This window comes from Dermacentor silvarum, chromosome 11 (genome assembly GCF_013339745.2).
Source record: "Dermacentor silvarum isolate Dsil-2018 chromosome 11, BIME_Dsil_1.4, whole genome shotgun sequence".
Classification (NCBI taxonomy): domain Eukaryota; kingdom Metazoa; phylum Arthropoda; class Arachnida; order Ixodida; family Ixodidae; genus Dermacentor; species Dermacentor silvarum.
Genome location: NC_051164.1, coordinates 98,935,937 through 98,957,628, shown reverse-complemented (window position 1 = coordinate 98,957,628; position 21,692 = coordinate 98,935,937). Strand labels below are relative to the sequence as shown.

At 45.9% G+C, this 21,692-nt stretch overlaps 2 protein-coding genes across 2 annotated transcripts in view; both read right to left on the bottom strand.

The window, feature by feature from the left end:
- Positions 1–20,534, bottom strand: part of LOC119433182 (microtubule-associated serine/threonine-protein kinase 3) — a 46,450-nt gene extending 25,916 nt beyond the window's left edge. The window contains exons 1-6 of the mRNA XM_049659083.1: positions 20,318–20,534; positions 13,181–13,503; positions 12,420–12,581; positions 12,064–12,175; positions 9,728–9,864; positions 7,192–7,419 (exon numbers count right to left, since the gene is read on the bottom strand). Coding sequence (XP_049515040.1) covers positions 7,192–7,419; positions 9,728–9,864; positions 12,064–12,175; positions 12,420–12,581; positions 13,181–13,503; positions 20,318–20,387 — 1,032 coding nt within the window. The 5' untranslated portion in view covers positions 20,388–20,534. The remainder of the gene's footprint in view (positions 1–7,191; positions 7,420–9,727; positions 9,865–12,063; positions 12,176–12,419; positions 12,582–13,180; positions 13,504–20,317) is intronic.
- A 557-nt stretch (positions 20,535–21,091) lies between these two features.
- The window catches only part of LOC119432777 (uncharacterized), a 12,142-nt gene continuing 11,541 nt past the window's right edge, over positions 21,092–21,692 (bottom strand). The window contains exon 7 of the mRNA XM_037699933.2: positions 21,092–21,123. Within this exon, the coding sequence (XP_037555861.1) occupies positions 21,092–21,123 (32 nt within the window). The remainder of the gene's footprint in view (positions 21,124–21,692) is intronic.

Genomic DNA, 21,692 nt, shown 5'->3' with positions numbered 1-21,692 from the left:
CTTCAAACTTTTTTACGTATAGAAACGCTTACTGTCCCTCGTGTGAGTGAGTGAGTGAAATAACTTTTATTAGAGGTCCGGCGATCCCTCGTGTGAGTGAATTAGTCACTCTTTATCAGGTGGAAGCATAAAGCACTACGTACGTCGTTCCTGGTATTATGTTTGGTATTGCAATAAGCACTTCAGTAAAACGGAAGATTAGGTGAACCCCCAAAGAGTGCCTTCACGGGCTCTCGGCTGCTGTGCAACGCGTGATCATGTCCTGGTAAGCTTTAGCGTCCACCACCACCGCTCTATAGCGGAGCTCTTCGGTAAAGGCAACCGGTACCGTGGAATATATAGCAACGTGCGCCTGCTGCACTTCGGCGCTGCAACGAAGACGGTAAATGCACACGTGGCAATAAACGAAATGACTAATAGCCATAAACTGGCATGCGAATGGAGTTTTACCTGGATGTGCTTTTGAACAGAAGCGACCCAAGTATGGCCTAGAAGTTCCCTTTGTGCTCTACGAAGACACCGGCACATTTTTGATAATTCAGACGCGTTCGTATGGTTACAAGAATTTGGAGTCGCTACTGGAAGCACCATTAGTAACGGTTACAACCTTTTCTATTTAGTAAGTGTTACTAACGTATACCGTTACTAAATGCGGTTACTAGCACGTTAGTAACATATGTGACAACCCGTTTGTGACTTAGTTATTGACTCCTACGACCTTATAAATGTGAAAAGCAGGCTGAATGACCTTTTGCAACTTTTTTTTTTCTTTAATAGCAATTGCACGAACGCTCCAGGCGCAATAACGGCGTCAGCGCCGCCGTGCTGCCCCCTTGACGGCGAATGCGCAACTAGCGCACAGAGGGTTTAGAGGGCCTGCAAAAACGTGGAGTGCCCGTTTGGCTGCAAAAACGATAAAGCGAAGTGCAAGCACCGTCAAACCAGTGGCGTCGGAACTTTTTTTTTTTTTTCACATGGGGCAGCGAAAAAAAATAAACGCTACCAAAACATCATCATTATTACTTATTCTCCTTGAGTGCCCAACATTTAATAGACACAATCAACACACAAACATAAAGAAAATAGTATAAACAAACGACAATTTACTAACTGCGGCAAACAATTAAAAACGTAATGCCTGAACTGTATGTTTTGTGCGACATATTGTAAAGTTTTCGTTACCGATATTCTATAGATTTCGCCAGACTGTCTTTATACATACATTCATCATTTGACGCGATTCCGTTTACCCACGGCAAACGAGGTTGTCAAAGAAATTAAACATAAGAGAGCTGACATCGATAAATATATAAATCAATGACATGGCACGCCTGTCGTTCAGGTAGCGTTGGGAGCGACAGCAAACTAGAGTACACATACGAAAACACACGTGTATGGATATAGAAAAGAGGAACGTAAATCATTGCGTAAACGTGCCCAAGAGAATTACGACATGCGCATATTCGTCGTAGACTCACAATAAAATTACAGAAATAATGTGTATGGATATGCCAATGAGAAAATGAGGTTAATGTAATCACGAGCTTAATTTACTGGAAAGAACAGCGCTCGTTCTGCCCAGTTTACTCGCTTCGTCTGTGTCTGCTTCGGTCTGTATCAATATGAACTAAACCGTGTGATCAATCTAGGATCCAAATGTATATTCCCCAAGTGATGTTGAAATGTCACAAAGTCGCACAAACACATTTATGCGCTCTTACATCTCACTGTCACACTGTGCCAAACGTGGGAGCGCGGAAATAGTGGCGCTATCACGTGGTTAATTTTGTATTTCGCGGGCTTTCTTTAAAGGCAATTACAAGAAGCTCCATCAATGGTACTTCGTTGCAAACACTTCAGTCGGCCATTTTTAAATCTGATCTACAACTTTCGTATTGGCACTTTCTTGGTGAAGCCAATGTTTAAAAAAGTTAGGCAATTAATTTATACTAATTAATTCACTTCGCAAAACGAAAAAAAATACCGCAGACTAGAACACGCGATCCTCAACACCACTGAGTTGGTTTGAGCCTCCTAGCACACTCCGTCGTTTTTTAAAACATAGGTTACCTTTAGCTGGGATACCTGGCTCATACCCGCATATCCAATGCGGGTATGCGCCGCACGTGATTTCTTCCTTTCTTTCTTTCTTGTCCGTGGCTCACATGCGCATATCCAATGCAGGTACGCGCCACACATTTTATTATCGTTAATCGTGACGTAACTGACGAGCATGTGACGTTATTGATGTCATGACCTATCAGTCATGTTAAGTCATACATTCGTACCCTTCCATGCCAATTTTGGTATATACCAAGTGAACGAGTTTTCGAGAGATTTTCGATAGGGTTTCAGCGTGACACCACCACCACCACATCCATTGTGAGGCAATACCACCAACCTTTAGCGTTTCATTCACTTAGTACCCACGTCCGCACCCATTCCAGTGGTTTTAGAGTGTTAATATTTTTTCGCTGGGTCATTGTCATTTTTGCTGAGTCATGCTCATGACTATTACTTCTACCAGCATCCTGTAGTGTTTCCTTCACTTAGACTTTTTCGCTGGGTCATTGTCATGACTTGCATAATATTCATGTCATGACATATCATTTATGTTCTTCCTCTTGTCATAGTATGCCAATTTTGGTACATACCAAGTTAACGAAACGACCATGAGAGCACAAAGTCGCAGGCGCGGCTAGGTAGATAGATACGGTCAAAGTAGCAAATGTTCGCCAAGAAATGCTTCGCATTTAAAACCATTGGAATGGGTTCGGACGTGGGCACTAAGTGAAGGGAACACCAAAGGATGGTATAAATCATAGTCATGAGCATGATCAGCAAAAAATGACAATGACTCAGCGAAAAAAGTATATCACTCAAAAAATACTGAAATGGGTTCGGACGTGGGTACTAAGGGAAGCAAACACTAAAGGATACTGGTAGAAGTCATAGTCATGAGCAGGACTCAGCAAAATTACATTGACTCAGCGAAAAAAAAGATTTACACTCAAAAACCACTGAAATGGGTTCGGACGTGGATACTAAGTGAAGGAAACACTAAAGGTCGAAGTCATAGTCATGAGCATGACTTAGACTTTCGCTTTAAAGTCTCTTAGGTGTAGCTAAAGGGACTCCTAAGGACTCATGACATGCGTGTCATGTAGGTCATGAAAGAGCCGCCTACGTCTTCGTGCTCTCATGGTCGTTTCGTTAACTTGGTAGGCTATCCGCCCTCTGCTTCGCATAACATCGATTCCCACAGGGCGTGGGATCTGCCGGCTTTTTGTTATGGCCACTTCCTATATGCAACACAACCCACATCGGACTAGCAGCAAGCCACACCACAATCTTTTGCTCAATAAAGACTAATCTCTCTATCTCCCTTCCACTACCGGGAGACGACGTGCGCTAAGGCGCGTACGCTCGCTTTTGATATGCTCTTTTTTTTTTGCTAGTTATTTCGATGATAGTCGCTACCGACTTCAGCGCCACTGCACGTCTATCACGTCGGTCTGTGAAGTATAGTCTCTACCTTATTATTACACGGTGCTATTTTAGGTGTACTGTAAAATGTAGGGTAATAAAGAAATTGTGTAGGGTAATGTAGGGTAATTTTGGCTATGACGTAAAGTATTTTCCAAAGATTGGTTGGCAACACTGGTGTGACAGATGAGTAACCTCAATACACCATTATCCCAAGTTAGACTGTACCTAGCCTACTGTGATGGTTAGAATACCCTGGCTAAAAAGGTTTTTGCGTTTGCTGGATCTTCCAGAACCGTCACCATTGCTCCAAGTTACAATGCAGTTTTTGTCAATATATTTCTCCAATGCGTATGATAAGCCCATAGAATTTATTGTGCTGACATGGAAAATCTCATTTAAAGTGAGCCTTTTAGTAATATTTGCCTTCTGCATAGCAATTACGTACGCAATGTCGCCTTTGTGCGAAATGGTATTGCTTGCTGTGGCTTCCAAAACACGAGCACAGACGCCACCATTATGAGAGCCACGCCTTCGCAACATAACGTCGGTTTTCTTATTTTTACACGATCATCGTACATATAGGAGACAAAACGAAAACAGTTCCAAATCAGCGTTATATACTAATCGTCTATCAAAGTTCTCGCTTGGGGAACTGCAAGCGGCAGGCTGTTCACACGTGCTGGTGTCTCGAAACATTACTTAACGAGTGCGACAATTACGTTTCATACTTCCCTACGGGCACATGTGGAAATATATCATTTTCGTTTTCCTCGACAGGAAAGCGTTTGCAGAACGCGTCGAGCTAGCTGGCCTGCCAAGCCGCCAAGCTCGAACAGGCCCTGCCATGCGGTAATGACGTATCGCGCACGCGCAGTGAAGTTCGGCGACGAACAATACGACGAACGACTATTTGCAGACGTTGTTGGGGCGCCGTCAGACGTTGGTCTCGGCGGCGTGCGTCGATCGGGTGGGCACGCTCGCGTCGGTGATGGTCTGCTCCTGCAGCTTGCTGATCATGAGGCGGCCCGCGCGCATGGGCGACAACGGCACGATGGACAGGCTGATCTCGGCCTTGCCCATGCTCAGCATCTGGATGACCTGCTCGATCGTCAGGGTCTCGAGCGCCGTGCCGTCCACGGTGGTGACCACGTCACCGGGGTACACGGAGCCCTTGCCCGACACGTTCACGTCGGCGCGCTGTATATGCGCATGCGCGAAAACAGCATTCGCTCTCGTATAGGTTAAAAAGGAAGCGAGCGGGACAGAAAGGGAAAATATGTAAGAGCGCTTACTCGGCGATCGCAACAAGCTTAATTATGAAGGTATACGTGCATAATGTTTACATTCATGAAAAGCAGTCCAGAGCATTAAAAAAAGTCTCATGAAAGCGTGACATCAACAAACCATTCAGGGGGTTTGCAATACAACGCAAGCACACTGGCGTTTTTGCATTTCGCCTATGTCGAAGTGCGGCCGCCGCGGCCGGGATTCGATCCCGCGATCCCGTGCTCAGCAGCGCAACGCCTTAGCTGACTGAGCCACCGCGGCGGGTATGGAAATTTCCTAATTTCATCATCCCGCCCAATTTCCTGCCACCCTCGACTGCGTTTTCCTTCCTCGTGGAATACGCATTCGTAAAGAAAGTCAGCTTCTGACCACACCGCGATATTGACGCAAGGTTCCGGTGCTGCTACTTTTCCTTTCATGTGGAATGCCTTATTCTACATAGGTTCTTTCGCGCTGTGACCTGCTAGAACGCCAGGCACACTGGTCGTGCAGATGGTTTGTGAACTCTTTCAACGTTTTTCTGTTCTTAGGCAGTCCCGCGTGGTTTCGTATCACTTGAAAAAAGAGAGAGAGAAGAAAATCATTGTTAGTAAGCACTTCCGCTGATCCTTTTGTTCCGCCCATGCATGTCTCGTTCGCGCTTTCTTTAGCTATGCTAGTTGCTTGCCTTTCTATATGGTATAGTCAAAACAAGGCGTAACGGGATTATGCTATAGCACAGTGCAATAATTTACCACAAGCCATCACATCCCTATTGTGATGCCTGGAAATTTCGAGAGACATAGTGCGCATGCGCAGCTCCCATTCTTCGACTGCGCACGTCCCTACGATGCGACTCTTCAATCCACGCTAAAGTTTACGTAAAGGTTTATGCACGCCAACCGCCTAGCCAAAAATAAAATAAATGCGTTATTCTTGGCCGGCATTTTATGGCGATCACTTTCGGCGACAATTATTCTGTTGCGAGATTTCGCGAGACTCGGCCCACGAGAGCTTCTTTCTCACGTTTTCCCGACCCTTGCGGGCATGCGTCCAGTGCCGATTCTCGCGAAATGTCCGCTAAAGTGAAACAATCACCGAATGTGATCGTCCGAGAATACTTTACGTCCGTTGGAAACTGTCGAATTCTGCGACGTTTTCTCGTTTGAGCCAATCGGAGAGGTCGCAGTCGCCCTCTGAACCAATCGCGGCAGGCAAGATGGCGAATTGGTGACGCGGCTACAGCGACGGAGCGTATATACAGAATGACAACCATGCAATCGCGCGCCACGGATTGCAACGAGACCCGACCGTGAGCACGAAGCAGCGAGTGAACTGCTTGGACCTATCGTCGTAGACCATGGCGTCGATGAGGCCTAGGCCGTAGGGCGTCGAGCCACCACACGAGAAGCCACCGCCGCGCACGGACACCTGCACGTCGAATGACGCAGTGTCCGCGGTTTAGAGGTCGCATACACCCCGTTAAACAACTCGTAATTTCAGGAGCTACGAACACAAACGGAAGCTCAACGGAGATGTTAAGATTCGTGAAGTTCCCGGAATGCAGCCTGTCGTGAGCAGAGGCTTGGCATATGCCAGAAAAAAAAAAAAGTGGATATAAGTATATAGGTAGTTAGGTACACCATATTCTTGCGCTAACTGCCCGTGACGTCAGACTTTTTGGCGTGTCTTGTGGAGACTCGGTGATTGTTTATGAACAATTTTAAAGCATGGTTTCCAATTTCAATTTGCAACCAGGGAAGCTGACAAAAACCCGGCCTGCCAGTTTTTTGTGGCGGCTCAAGTGCTTTCCAAGCAAAATGTATAACGAGAATGATGGCTTTGATTGTGTCTACTTTTACTGAAGAAATGAGGACAAAGATTTGAAAGTGTTATTTGCCACCCTAGATGGACTTGCCGTCTCTTGCGTCGCTCTTTGAGAAATTAGGCGAATCCACGTGCTACCCGTCATTTCCATAGATGCTGAAGTGATATTCCGGACATTGTAAAATTATGCCATATTGTCGAATTCGTTACATTAACTGGCAGGCCCAGAAGGCTGCTACGGCGTCTCTAATTGGCTCAAAACGCCGCTACTACAAAATTCGACAATATAGCGGGAATTGACGATGTCCAGGGACGGCGATCTTAAACAGTTCGGAAAGTTCGCTTGCACTCGCGTGATTGGTCAGAATTTTTGCTGACGAAAGCGCGATTCTGGCCAATCACGCGAGGTCGAGCGAACGCGGTTTCGCTTTCCGAACTGTTATAAGAACACAGCACAGAACAGCTCCCCTTGGCTGAACCGTCGTATATCTTGCAGCTTCCGTAGACACTATAGGGCCAGAGTTCTCGCTAAACTTTGTAGGAAACTCTGTGGCTGTATAAAGAGAGCGCCACTCCTCGAATTGCCTTTCCGACAGCCAGGTGGCGTACCTGTTCCTTGGGCACGGAGCGCATGATGCTGAACATGTCCCTTCGCGTGGTGAGAAGCCGGTAGGAGCTGCACGACATCACCGAGAGCACCATGGTGTCGCCTGTGCGCGCGATGAGCTTCCGCGCCTTGGACAGGGACTCGTTCATCACGGACTTGCCGTTCACGTACAGCACCACGTCCAGAGGAAGGACGGTGGACTTGTCCGCCGGGCTGTCCGCGGTCACCGTCTGCGGCCGGGAGAGCGAGACTCGATCATGCACTGTCATTGCGCTTTCTACCCTTTTCACACATATAAGCTGAACCCCGATATATCGAATCTGAAGGGGACCACAGAAAAGTTCGATATGTAAAATAAAAATTGTACACTAAAGCTTTCAAGGGGATTTTAGTGCTGTTCGTTATACACAATAATTCGTTATATGTGGGTTCGATATATCCGGGCTCGACTGCATGCATGCATGTATGTATGTATGCATGTATGTATGTATGTATGTATGTATGTATGTATGTATGTATGTATGCATGCATGTATGTATGTATGTATGTATGTATGCATGTATGCATGTATGCATGCATGTATGCATGCATGTATGCATGCATGTATGTATGTATGTATGTATGTATGTATGTATGTATGTATGTATGCATGTATGTATGTATGCATGCATGCATGCATGTATGTATGTATGTATGTATGTGTATGTATGTATGTGTATGTATGTATGTATGTGTGTATGTATGTATGTGTGTATGTATGTGTGCGTGTGTGTGCGCGCGTGCGTGTGTGCACGAACAAGAGAAAAACTTCTTGCAGTTGCGACCCCTCGCGCATGCTTGATGCTGACATGTGACCCCTCTCAACCGCATTCCACTGGCTGCGCCTCTCCATCTTATTATCTCACACCCCTCCCTTGTGGACGCTATAGTGAATGTACGCGTGTTTGTATTCATAAGCTACCTACATATATATATTTTCTTTTTTTAATGCGCTTTACCTTTACAAAGAAAATGTATAAATTGACCTTTGGATGCTAGCAATCGAACTCTTGATGAAGGATGGACCCCGGCCGAAACGTCGAAATTAAATGTTCTTTTTGTTTTTTGTTTCTTACGGGCGCCCGCACTTCTTTCAATTTATTAAACACCGGAACCGTAGAACTACTTCCTTTATATATATATATATATATATATTGAAGAAAAGAGAAGACGACGTACGTTGTATTAGCACAGTGTATTTTGCAACAATAATTAGGTGTATGACGTGCGCAGAACGCTCTAGATTATGTCTCTTTTTTATCGGACTCACTCTTGGGTTTCGCCAAGGACACGCAGCTTCTAGGACAGCTCTAATTTCTCCTTCCCTCTCCCCTTCCTATTCCACATAATAGGCCTTCGAGCCATCCTACAATAAATACATTTTTATCATCATCATCATCGTTCGCAAAGGTGTAAAATCAGACGTCGATTTAACGTTAACAGATTTTACATATTTTTATTGCGATAGCAATTATATGGACACTTCAAAGCAGATTTCTGCCGTCGTCGTCGCCGTCACCGTGAGGTTCCGTATGACGTCAACGGCGATGAAATCGTCGCCGCGCTCCGGAGGCTGTATGTGCGAGTGAAAGGGCGCAATTTAAGGACGCGCGCTTTCACGGGGAGCGAACGCACGTCGGAGAGTAAACGCGCGTTCTGTGCCGTGCTCCCTGAAGGGCTGCAGAATTAAGCGTCTCTTTCCTCCTTTCCATATACAGAGAGCAAACGCAACGAAACGTCGCGCGAGAGGCATTGGGGGGGGGGGGGGGGGAGGGAGGGAGGGGAGGCGACGTTTAGCTGCGGCACCAAATACGTATTTATATAAAAACACCGCGCGCGTTCGGTGCGAACGCGGGCAAAACGCCGACGGCGTCGACAACAGTTGTGCGCGTTGCTGGTGCTGCTGCATGTCCAAGTTTATACAGCTGATAAAACTACTATCCTTACTCCGTATAGCTCTCTACTAATTTGCTATCGCAATTGGTGCTTCGCCTTTCGGGTGAAACTGCGACAATGTTTTTTGGTTAACAAAGTGTCATCGATTCCCCGACACATTCATAAAGACATATGCACTGAAAACGATCAAGCAACGAAACGAAATCAACGTTTCGCCTGAGTTAACAAAGCTTTAGGGTGAAATCTGGGTAAATAACCAGATTGCCATAATCCTAATCAACGGCTATAGATATCGCTTCGATAGTATTGCAGATGTAGTCAAGTTGTGGATTTTTAGTTTTTGTCAAGTTGTGGATTTGTAGTCAAGTTGTGGAAGAACTACTTCCTTAATGTATATATGTATTTATCTGCAGAATATTTTACGTAATCTCTTCCAAAGTTAATTTGGAAAATGAATTAAAGCAATGCGCAATAAACGTACGAAGTCTCTCAAAAGGGGATGGTTCTCACACAGCTTAGAGCTCAAATTTGTTTCTTACATAGCATTTTAGGACAGTACTGCGCACGCGCGCTTACTGGAAAACAAAGAAGAGAGTCCCGTACTTCCACGTATATGTAGTAGGAATCGTCTTCGCCCTTGGTCCGTCGTAACGAGAAGCCGTAGCCCCAGAACTTGTAGAATTTCTTTTTCCTGAATAGGAGCAGGTCGACTTTCTCGAGGGCTTCTCGGTTTTCAGAGGCTGCGAAATACGAGGAATTGTAGAGAGTTGTAGTATAGCGTAAGTGGCTTCCCGATGCACGCAATGAAACAGCAGGGCCAAAGTGCGCATGCGCTGAACGTTAAGGCCGCGGTGGGCGTTGCGCTAGCAAATACGGTATATAGCGTGGAAAATATGGCTGTGCCCTCGAGGCGACAGCCACCCGCTTCGGGTTTGTTCATTAGTTCCATTAGTATTTGCTTTAGGTTTGTATTACGATGCTTTGAGAGCTAAGAATTAGTGGCAAATAGGTGCTTTTCCCGATGTTCTGGATTTCTCGGCGCCTTATAAAGACCACCAGCTCGAGATGTTAGATTCGCTCATTCAGTAACTATAGACACTTTAATTGGCAAGCATATTTATTGAACGCATACATTTGATGTATGTCTCAATATGATTCACAAGGATCTTCTGTTGTTCGCTATATTTTTTACGACGGAAATTTTAATCACGAGATGGCAGTAGGAACGCGAGCATGCTTCACTGCTTGATTTTGGAAAACTGGTTCAGGCGGCACTCCCCACACATGAGCATTTGAGGCAATTTATCCACCTTCAAAAACGTGACCTGCGCGACCTTTGCAGAGCTCCCGCAATTGGGAACAGCGATTCTGTATCGCCGGATGATGGTGGTATATGGGGCCAAGAACGTTTGCGCCAGGCCGCTGAGGACGGGGTAAATGGTTTACTTCGACTTTTTAGAATTTGTAAAGATGGTTTACTAGATGGTGCGTGAACATATTCAGTTCAGTTCAGTTTATTTCCTTAAAGGCCCCTTTTCAGGGGTGTTACATAATGTTACATTATATGCTGAGTTGCTTACCTATTCCTAATTAATCGCTAGTGACATTTTCTTTTTGTGTGTGTAGAAAGTTTCACCCTACAGTGACCGGAATTTGAAAACGGAGCGCTTGTTGGGATTCGTGATTAAATACTGATCAACTATATGTTACACTAATCAACCACATTTTGTGCTTATTTGAGATAATCATCGCAATAGCACAATGTTTAGAGGTTAAGCTAAAACACTTAAGTTGCATGTTTACTTTAAATAAGGTACTTAGACCACCTTCGCCATGCGCCAGCCGAAGCATAAAACGAATCAGCTTTGGCTGTACTGTAGTTCAGCTTTAGCTACATTAACGTCATTTTTTTTTTTTTTTTGCCTTCACGAGGTGAACAAACGCTGTCAGTACCTTAGAAGCCTCAAACCCCAACTTTTTGTCCCTCTTTAATCAGAGCAAACAAATGTGAATTCCGGAATGATTATTTCGGATAAAGGTGTGTGCTGAATTGCAGTAATCAATGCAAAAAAAAAAAAAAAAAAAACGTCGCAGTCACTGTATCCCCACTTTCGTTGCTTCTATAGTTCCCAGTCGCTATGTTTAGCTACAGCTAACGCCAGGAGCCGTTTGTGACTTAGGTCAGTTACAAATGGGCTTCGACGTACACCTGAGCTCGACAAGGCTTCCTGCCAGTGCGCTTCAAAACTTCAGGCCTTACAAACCCATCACGCATACGATTAAGTGACTTTTCACTTCAGCAACACGAATTGCGTCTTCCTCATTTACCCTCACATCGTCACCGTCACCCTCAGCTCATAACGTCCGCCCTCATTTACCAATTTTCCGTAGCCGATGCTCACCACGTCAGGGTGAGGGCAGATAAGGGTGAGGATTCCCTCGATGGGGCTCGCCCTATTGTTCAAAAATGGAACTATGCGGTACTATTCGAACGTATTTCCTGTGTATTATATACCTGTCCGAAATTTTAGCTCATGACGATTAATCGGTTTAGCTGGAAGAATAGATTAAACGTACGTTTCCTTTTTTTTATTAAACGTTTATCTCTCCGTCTTTATCTTCCTCATTTATGCAATCTTCGCTATACGCGTATTATAATACACGCCTAAAACTCTTCTCTGCTACTCACGCCGCTGTCCGCATTTCTATTTTTTTTCTCCCCGGCAGCAACATCGTGTATCGGAGCACACAGTCTGGCAAATGATTTTGTACCAACAAAGATAGCGGCACCGAAAAGCTTATTAAAAAAAGTATCGGAGGCATATAAAAACGGTACACGTTAATGATCCGTCCGACGGTTTGAAGTCTGGGCAGGTGGAACTGGTCCGTACCGCTTCGCAAATATATGCAAAAACACAACATATGGTGTTATAGCTTACTTTCGGGTATGCTCTCGGAGTTGGATTTCGGCCGGTCGTAGTGCAGCTCGGAGCTCTCGTTACCGCTAGTGTCCATCATGTCCGCGTTGACTTTGCCGCGCTTTTCTTTCAGCTGCGACGGACGGGAAAATAAGAATGGAGAGGGCGCCCCGAAAGTCTGTCTGACTCACAAAATTGTCGTTATGTACAGAAGAAAAGTGCTGAAAAACTGCAGAGTTCTGTTTTAACGCACCCCTGCTATGCTCGCCGTTGTCTTTCTTGCCCGCTACATTTAGCGGGCTACTTCAATGGGCAAAACCGGAATTAAGCCGTCCAGGGCCATGTATTTGCCGACAGCGAAATGGATCTACACGCACCGCGAGCATCAGTTTTCGGAAGCTCTTGGATGCGTAGCACAGCAGCGGCTTCTGCATCTCGGGCAAGATGTCGGTCATGTCGTCGATCTGCTGGTGGCGCCGCTCGTCGTCGTCATCGCCGGCGTTGTCGCTGGCCTTCTTCTTGTCCTCTTCCTGCACCTCCTGCGTGAGGGCGCTGCGTCTCAAGAAACGGTCACATCCACTTTGGCAGACGCCCACGAGTGACGTGACTTGCAACGACGACAGCATCCTCAAACTCAGTAAAGCCGCGAGCCAGTTTCTCCATCAGGCCCCACTTCTCTGCGAACGCCCTCACGACAGTAAATGCACGCGGCACGTCGGTGACGAAAGGGCCGTCACCCACTTTCACGTAGTCGTCGGGAACGAAGTAGAAGCGCCAGAAGCTATGGGAGCTAAAAAAACGTCATGCCCACCCTGTTTTGACGTCACTTTCAATGAGGACTGCTGTCCGTGGAAAAGGTCTGTGCGCACGACACTTCCCCGATTCCGGGCTTGTACGTACCGAAAAATTAGGTAAATAGTACGCACTAACCGTTTGGCATGCGGTATAGGTGACTATGCCATGGCCTAGACGGTCAGCCAATATATAATATACATTAAGTTCAATGGCGACAGGGTCGGGGATTCGTCGCGACTATATTTAAAACCGGAATTACTTATTACGCGGGTACGTATTAACGAGGTTTTACTACATCGTTTGAATGTCACTCGCCATTGAGGTGCAGTACATTTCCTCGTACCTTGATGGCGGGTATATCGACGAGTTCTTTCTTGGTGTACAGCTGCTTCCAGTTGAATCCGTCGAAGAAGGAGTGCGTCTTGAGGTCGGCGTAGATGCGCGATCCGAGCCGCTCGGCGGGGTTCTTGCGCAGCATGCGGTACGTCATGTCCTTAGCCGGCGTGGTGGCCGAGTGGCCGTGCTGGTCGGTGGCCCGCGGCCACTTGAGCGGCGCCGTGATGATCCGCTCGCGCAGCATCTGCTTCGTCTTGCCCCGGAACGGCACCTTGCCCGTCATCAGTTTGTACATGACGATGCCCGACGACCACCAGTCAACCGAGCGACCTGCGAGCGCAATCGGAGATTGACCGACGATATATATCGTGCAAGCAGCCGTTGCACAGGCCAGAGGGCGCTGCGACGCTTTCATTCATAGCCTTCCAGAAGCGTTCGGACTCAAAGCGGATGGGGAGCACGAACTGGTTGCCGGTCGAGATAAGCGAAAGACGTTTCGGGTGTTGGTGAGAAAAAATGCAGAGTTAGAGATCGATAGAACCAGGTCCGTTACAGGTATAGGTAACTACACAATATAGATAGACGTTTTAATGAAGAAAGAGAAGATCAACGAGAGAAAGCGAAATCCTACACTGCAATACACGTAAAACATCGTTAGCTCAAGCAGTCTAGGTGATCATATTTGTCGCCACCCCGTTTCAAAGGGGATGTCGATAGGAATCATCGTTGAGTAGATAGAAATTGAGTGTTTCGTGGAGGAATGCATTCTATAATACGGTGGTGAGTGTTACGGATCGAACAAACCTAGTCATGCAGAGCATGCGCACTTCGACGTTTTCAGCTGCCGGACACTATCGCCTCATGATAAGTGATCGCGGAGGTGTCTATGCTACCGATTGTGCATGCGTGCATCGTGGCCTAGATTGTGCATCGTGGCCGCCATCTCGGCGTATACTATAGCATGTCGAGAAGCTGCATAAACGAGAAACGCGTGACAGCATATCAGCATGACAGGTGCGTCTTCCGCCGAGCAACAAACTGAAAACAGCGATAACCCGGTAAAACAAAATCACTGCCCACGCACTTCGTACAGATGGTTAACCAGCGAAGCTGAAACGTGCGGCCCCGGTGTTTATCACTGGTTTGATCCCTACGGTTTGTTAAAGTATTTCTCAATTATTGGTTACGTCGTCGTGTTTCTTAATGAGAGGTGAAATACTACGCACGAATAATGAGTGGCAACGGAGCCAGCTGTGGAAGAAGACGACGACGACGAACACGTGAGCAGTGTGGCACGAGCGCGTTCGCGCGGTTGCGCCAAGGGGCGCTAACGAACCAGCTGTGGAAGACGACGACGACGCTCGAGCCATTGCTGATGATGATAGTTTCTGCGCACATCGGACGGGCGGATTTTGGTTTCGCCTAGCCATATACATCTTTGCTATAGCAAATGGTCACCGTCAAAAAAGCAAAACATTGTGCGTGATAATATGGTGAACTGACGTCATCACGGCGTCCTTGTTCGGGTACTATAGTGTTGTGAGAAGCTGTCTGACATTATACATGAAAACTACAGGTAAGAGCCTGTGTTTTCGGCTTTAAGCGCATAGGCGCTTATTTGGATACCGTTTTGCGAGCTCCTATATATGTAACACTTATGTTTTTTGCAACAACTTGAATGCTGCAACTCACTAATGAAACCATTGAATGTCATGCGGTCTTACATTAACATGTACGTATATTTTAGAGATACCTAACGGTCGACTGTACACGGGTATTATACAGTGATTTATTGTTTGTGAGGACGAACCAACACGCGCTCACTCGCACTGTAACTAGCGTACAGTAAGCCGGTGGATTCGAGCGCCCCCTGGCGAGTCACGTGATGCCCTCACGCGAAGAACTAAGCCGGCAAATAAGCTGTCCGCGTGATCGATCTAGGTGGCAACAAAACGCGCGCGGTTGAATTCGCATGGCGGAATGTCCCATTGTTTTCTGTCGTACACACACACCTGTACCACTGCTTTCTGTCAGAGCATATAATGATCGTTCCTCACTATAGACGCCACGAGTGCGTTTAGGAAAGACCACCGATTCCCCGATATACCTTTCTGATCTAGGGTATGTATCCGAGCTAGTTGCTACGGCGACATTTTAAGACAGGAAAAGGCCAAAAAAGTTGACATTCACTTTAGCATACGCTGAAGAGGATGAAAGCGAAAGCCAGGGCGCTCACGAGACATTCATTAAATTACTTTGACGTCCTCATTCGAATGCGTTGTTAATTCCCAGTACTTGTTCTCTTTTTCAGTCGCCTAGACACCGCCACTGATTTTGCGTGGTTAAATGCATGTTAGAAAGGTCGTAGCAAGTCTATGATGACTATGATGGCAAGTCTACACGGGCTTGTATACAGACAGGGTGTTTCAGCGAACACTTTCAAAATTTATTTAAGGTTGCCTGTGGCAGATAGCCCAATTCTAGTTAATGAGTTGGTCTACTCGAAGAGGCGGACATTACTTGCACAAGAAATTAAAATGCATAATCGAATCGTTAACAATAATTCACTCATTAGGTTTTTAACTAATTACCCGATCCGCCTTGCGAACTTCACGGCTACAATTTATAAATTGCAATATGGGCCATCAGGTAATTAAAGGTTGCCACAGGCAACCTTTAAAGGCAACCTTTAAGAAATCCTTAATGGTTGCCACAGGCAACCTTTAAGGATTTTTGAAAGTGTTCGCTGAAACACCCTGTATATGGTGCATGCATTCTACATTCTTGTGACGTAGAATGAGAGCGACCCGGAAAGGCAAATTAGACAAACACACAGCGCTAACTTTCCACGACAGATTTATTTTCAGTTTTCGCAGACGTACTCATACAGGACAAAACGTCATAAGACACGTGTACATCGCTCGGCAAATATGAACGAGACCGGGAATACTACACGCAAACACTTTTGTGGCCACACTGATTATTTAGAAGGGTGTCCGTTCAACGCGAAGTCTTTTATCGAGCTCTTTTATTAATAAAGAAATTGATAGCTAATCGGCGCATGCGCTTGAAGTTTGGTGCCATTGTGCCGGAAAGGACAGCGCAACTATTAAAGACATACAGAGCGCTCTGTATGTCCCCATTCTTCCCCGTTGTCCGTGTTTTGCTTGCGTTTTACCTGCCTTAAAATGTGACTGTTCTGATCAGGCACGATTCTTTTCCCCCGAAACGAAGGGGTCTTCTTCGTTCTTTGCATTTCGTTTTTGCATTTCGCTTCTATCGAAATGTGGCCGCTGCGGCCGGGATTCGATCCCGTGATCTCGTGCTCAGCAGCGCAACACCTTAGCTGACTGAGCCACCCCGGCGGGTGAAACGAAGGGGTCGCGAGCGATCTTAAGAACACTGTTTATAACGTAATTCGCTTTAACTGTCCCGCGTAAATGGTAGCGCGTATAGTGAGTTATTATTGGAGACGTTGGGGGGAGGGGGGGGGGGGAGGCGACTGGTTACTTTGGCTACACCAGGGTCCTTCAGTACTTTGAAAAGTATTGAAGGACCCTGACTGTATACCCCCCGAACCAAGTGAAGGCGCATACAAAAAATTCGTGAGGCAGCTGATGTCGCGCGTTCTAGTGACCCCCCCCCCCCCCCCTTTTCTCCAGAAAAAAAAAAAAAAAAAGCGAACAGAAACTCAGCCAATTGGCGCGCACCGCTGCAGGCGCTGGATTACTCCTTCACTCCCTCGCCACCCCTATCACCTAACCCCGCGGAGGCTTCACACTCACCACATTTTCCCTTTCACTCTTTCGAACGCTTAGAGACCGACCAACGTTGCAAAGTAATTTACTCTTAAAAGTGAACAGTGAAATTATTTCTACAGTGAACCGTCCACCGAGTGAAGGATTTGATCGTCGCTATCGCCGTACCGTACGGTCGCCTCTTGAGAATCTCCGGCGCCATGTAAGGTATGGTCCCGGCCGACTCGCTGTCGTTGAATTCGAACGCCGTCCTCTTGAAGTAGTGCCTCAGAACGCGCTTGGAAACTGCAGTTTTGCGGGAGAAGCGCGCGTTTTACACGCTGGCATCACGTGTTCTCACAATTCTCCCGAGCCGCTTGCGGTCGTACGTGGCTATTGTATTCCGCTACTGACCACACGTAGTGGCACGTTCGATACCCGGCCGCATTCCCGGAATGCCCCTCACCCAAAAACAAGAAAAATTCGCAGGCGTATGCCAATCTGAGGAGCTGATACATCAAAGACACCGAAGGTGCATAAGACAATCCCTCACCATTAGGGAACTACTGGGACGATGGGAAGCGTGCATTTTCACTTAAGGGGAGCATACAAAGAGCGATAAATGTTCCGATGAATAATTTTCTGCAATACGGTTTTCTGGGTATAGCAAACAAGGCAAACAAGAAACAACTGATCTCGGCTCCGTCCCGGCCTACAGGCCGCGTACCAAAACTTACCTCGCACAACGTCCATAGTTGGTTCGAGTATCCCACTAAAGGTTGTCAAATTGTTTCTTCATCATTAGCCACGAGCGTAAAGCACTAAGAGCAGTAATAGGTAATTCGAGTGAAAGCGCATTCCTTTTAACCTAACAACGACATTGCCGCAAAGCTGGGCTACATATGTTCAATATACTGCGGGCAGCACCGCCGTAAGTATAAAGGTGATCCGAAACAGGAGCAAACCCCGTCTGATCTAAGTGAAACGTAAAGGGACCCAAAAGTGACTTAGCGAGAAGCTGACGTACGTGTCCGCCTCGTAAACAATGCGATTGTGCTACAGTGAACTCAAAGGTGAACTCAAGAGTTAGTCGAACCTGAATATCATGAACCAGGATAAAGCGAGTTATATACTTTGTATCGAACACGGTGCCAAAATCGCAACCTGACTATGATGCACGCCGTGGTAATGGACTCTGGATTAATCTCGACCACCTGGGGTTCTTTAACGTGCACGGTGCACGAGAGTTTTTGCATTCAGCGCCCTATCGGAATGCAGACGCCACGGCTGTTATTGAACCCGCAACCTCGTGCAAAGCAGCGCAACTCCGTAGCCACCGGGCCACCGCGGCGCGTAGTATGGTGGTGTAGCCCTACGTATTAGGATGCACTGTGCTGACGTGTACTAAGGCAGATATGCACACAATCTAGCACATCGAGGAACACTGAGGCGTATCACTGACGGTGAGGAACAGTGCTAGGCAGAGGCAATAAAATGGTCCCTGCAACGCGCAGTTACGTTTTCAATAAGCGAATTCCTGTCTCGCATGTTTTCTTCCACTGGAGACTGTACAAATCCATTCATAACGACAATGCATTAAAAAAATTCGCTATATTGAATTACCCGATATATCGAACTATCTTGCAGAGCATCGTTGTATCCGACAAGGGTGGAGGCTTGGACATGTTGGTAACTGTGCAGACTCAACGTTAAAATAAGTACTAAAGCAAGTATAGACAATCTGGCACATCGAGAAAGCACCATAGACGCGGTAAGGAACAGTGCTAGGCACAGGCAAAAATTTGCGCCTGCAACGCGTAGTTATGTTTTCAATAAGCGAATTCCTGTCCTGCTTTTTTTCTTCCACTGGAGACTGCAGAAATCCTTTCATAACGAAAACGTACAAAAATCGTCCGAAATTCGTTACATAGAATTACCCGACATATCGAACTATCTTGTAGAGCAGTAGCCCGTGCGTTATAACCGACAAAGTTGGAAGCATAGACGTGTTGGTAATTCATATCGGCAATGCAGCGCTGTGCTTGTTTTACGTTAAACCGGGTTTACCTGTGCCCCACTTAATATATATATATATATATATATATATATATATAGGGTGTTTCAGCGAACACTTTCAAAATTTATTTAAAGTTGCCTGTAGCAGATAGCCCAATTCTAGTTAATGAGCTGGTCTACTCGAAGAGGCGGATATTATTTGCAGAACAAATTGAAATGCTAATTAACAAAAGATCACTAATTAAGTTTTAAACTAATTACCTGATGGCCCATATTGCAATTTACAAATTGTAGCCGTGGAGTTCACAAGGCGGATCCACTTTGAATTAATTCTCAGGATGACACCAGATTCGAGGCATTAATTCCCGAACTTTGCGGAGAAATGCATTGGCGTTCCAGTTAATTTTGTGCTGCAATGCATAAAGCGACGTTTTGTTAAGAACTGTGTACGCCTCGCACCTTCGGCAGTGCTTCAACGACATTGTGAGATGGAGTATAGATGCTTAAACAGGCAAACAAGCTCAAAGAAGCAGTACCATGTGCGTTGCTTACTGAAAACACATAAAGACTTCGCCGTAACGTCTGTAAACGACGAAATTCATTTTGATAAGGGGTCCCTCCAAGTATAAGAAAGGTGTTTACGACAAAGGACTTCAGTTCGCCCGTGTGTCAGATGTATAGCCCTTAGCACTGTAATAAGAAGTTATGGTAAAATTGAGAAAATCACGCGTTTACCACTAAGACGGACACAAAACGCGTGTATGAACACGAACGACGGTGTCGGCGACAACTTCCATCTATGTTACTCAGGGAATGTTGGGGAGTATTCGAAAACGCCTCCGTCATATTGACTGGCAAACACATCCTTTACCAAAGACCAATACTCCGAGAACTGTCGTGGGGCGACAGTCCAATGGCGTCTTATGATTAGCTATACGCCTGTCACCTTTATAAAAAACGAACTTCATCATCACCCACTTATTTTTGAAGATCAGTGCAGAACAAATGTATTTCCAATAGATGTTCGATTATCCCTGTTCTGAATCAACCGAAACCGCTCTAGGCCTGCAACTTATCTTATCGCTCCATCTAAATCTCCGTCGCCCTCGACTGCGCTTCCCTTCCCTTGGCAATCATTTCTCTACTTTAATAGGCCACCGCTTATCTCTCCTACGCATGGCATGACCGTCTTAATTTCACTTCCTAATGTATACTAGAACATTTTATAATTGCGTATGATCTGCAATCTACACAGCGATCTTCCCATCGCTTACGGGTTAGGCCTATCGTGTTCCTTTACATCGCTCGCTGCGCGAATAATGGCGGTAAGTGATTCAAAATCCGGTTAGCATTCGAAGGTGCGTTGGACACGTAGAACGTGGGCCACTCACAATGGCCGTGGCAGACCTTGGTCGTGTCGAAGTCAATCACCTTCACCCTGCCGCCGGGCATTATAAGCATGCTGCCGGACAGTGCACCGTGGAGCCACCAAAGGAAACGGGAACGGAAGAACAAATAATATGCGTCGGCATCAACAAAGAAAACAGCTTAGAGAGCTTTAAGAGGTACAAGCAATTAGCATGCACTGAACAGAAATGCCTTCAACACATATATCAACTCTTACCTTCTCGGTTAACAGTTTCCACAATACATCTTCATAAGTTCATACGTTCGTCACCCTGCACTGCTGTGTTATAGCAACGTGTTCGCTGTTAACAGCTATAAAAAAAAAGCTATGTTTTCGAGCTGCGAGGTTTTTGTTGCTGTTTATATTGGCAAATAAGATTAGGATAGTAATATTAACAACTTTATAAATAATATCAAGCAAAGTAAATGTCGTAATGCAGTATACAATTTTTTTTAAAGCGCGTACGTCTGGAGTACTTGCGATCTATAGGCTCTTTAGACTGTGGTGGAATGAGCCTTTAAGTTTGGTTATGGTAAACCAAACTAAAGGAAGTGGTAAATTAAGCGCGGTCCAGGCAGCGTTTTACCGCAAAAGTGTTTTTAAAAAAAGCCGGCAGATCCCACGCCCTGTGGGAATCGATGTTATGCGGAGCAGTGTGCGGGGGGGAGCCTACCAAGTTAACAAAACGACCATGAGAGCACCAAGACGTAGGCGGCTCTTTCATGACCTACATGACATGCATGTCATGACATTTACGTCATGAGTCCCCAGAAGTCCCTTTAGCTACACCTAAGAGACGTTAGGGTGAAAGCCTTAGTCATGCTCATGACTATGACTTCTACCAGCAAGCTTTAGCCTTTTCCTTCACTTATAATAGTACCACATCCCAACCCATTCCATTGCTTTTTGAGTGTTAATATTTATTCGCTGAGTCATTGACATTTTTGCTGAGCCATGGTCATGACTTCTACCACCATCATTTAGTGTTTCCTTCACTTAGTACCCACGTCCGAACCCATTTCAGTGGTTTTTGAGTGTTAATGTTTTTCGCTGAGTCATTGTCATGACCTACATGACACGCATGTCATGACATTTATGTCATGGCCTATCACTTATGTTCGTCATACACTCCGGTCATACTATGCCAATTTTGGTACCTACACCAAGTTAACGAAACGACCATGAGAGCACCAAGACGTAGGCGGCTGTTTCATGACCCACATGACACGCATGTCATGACATTCGTGTCATGACAAATAATTTATGTTCGTCGTATACTCTTGTCATAGTATGCCAATTTTGGTACATACTAAGTTAACGAAACGACCATGAGAGCACAAAGATTTAGGCGGCTAGAT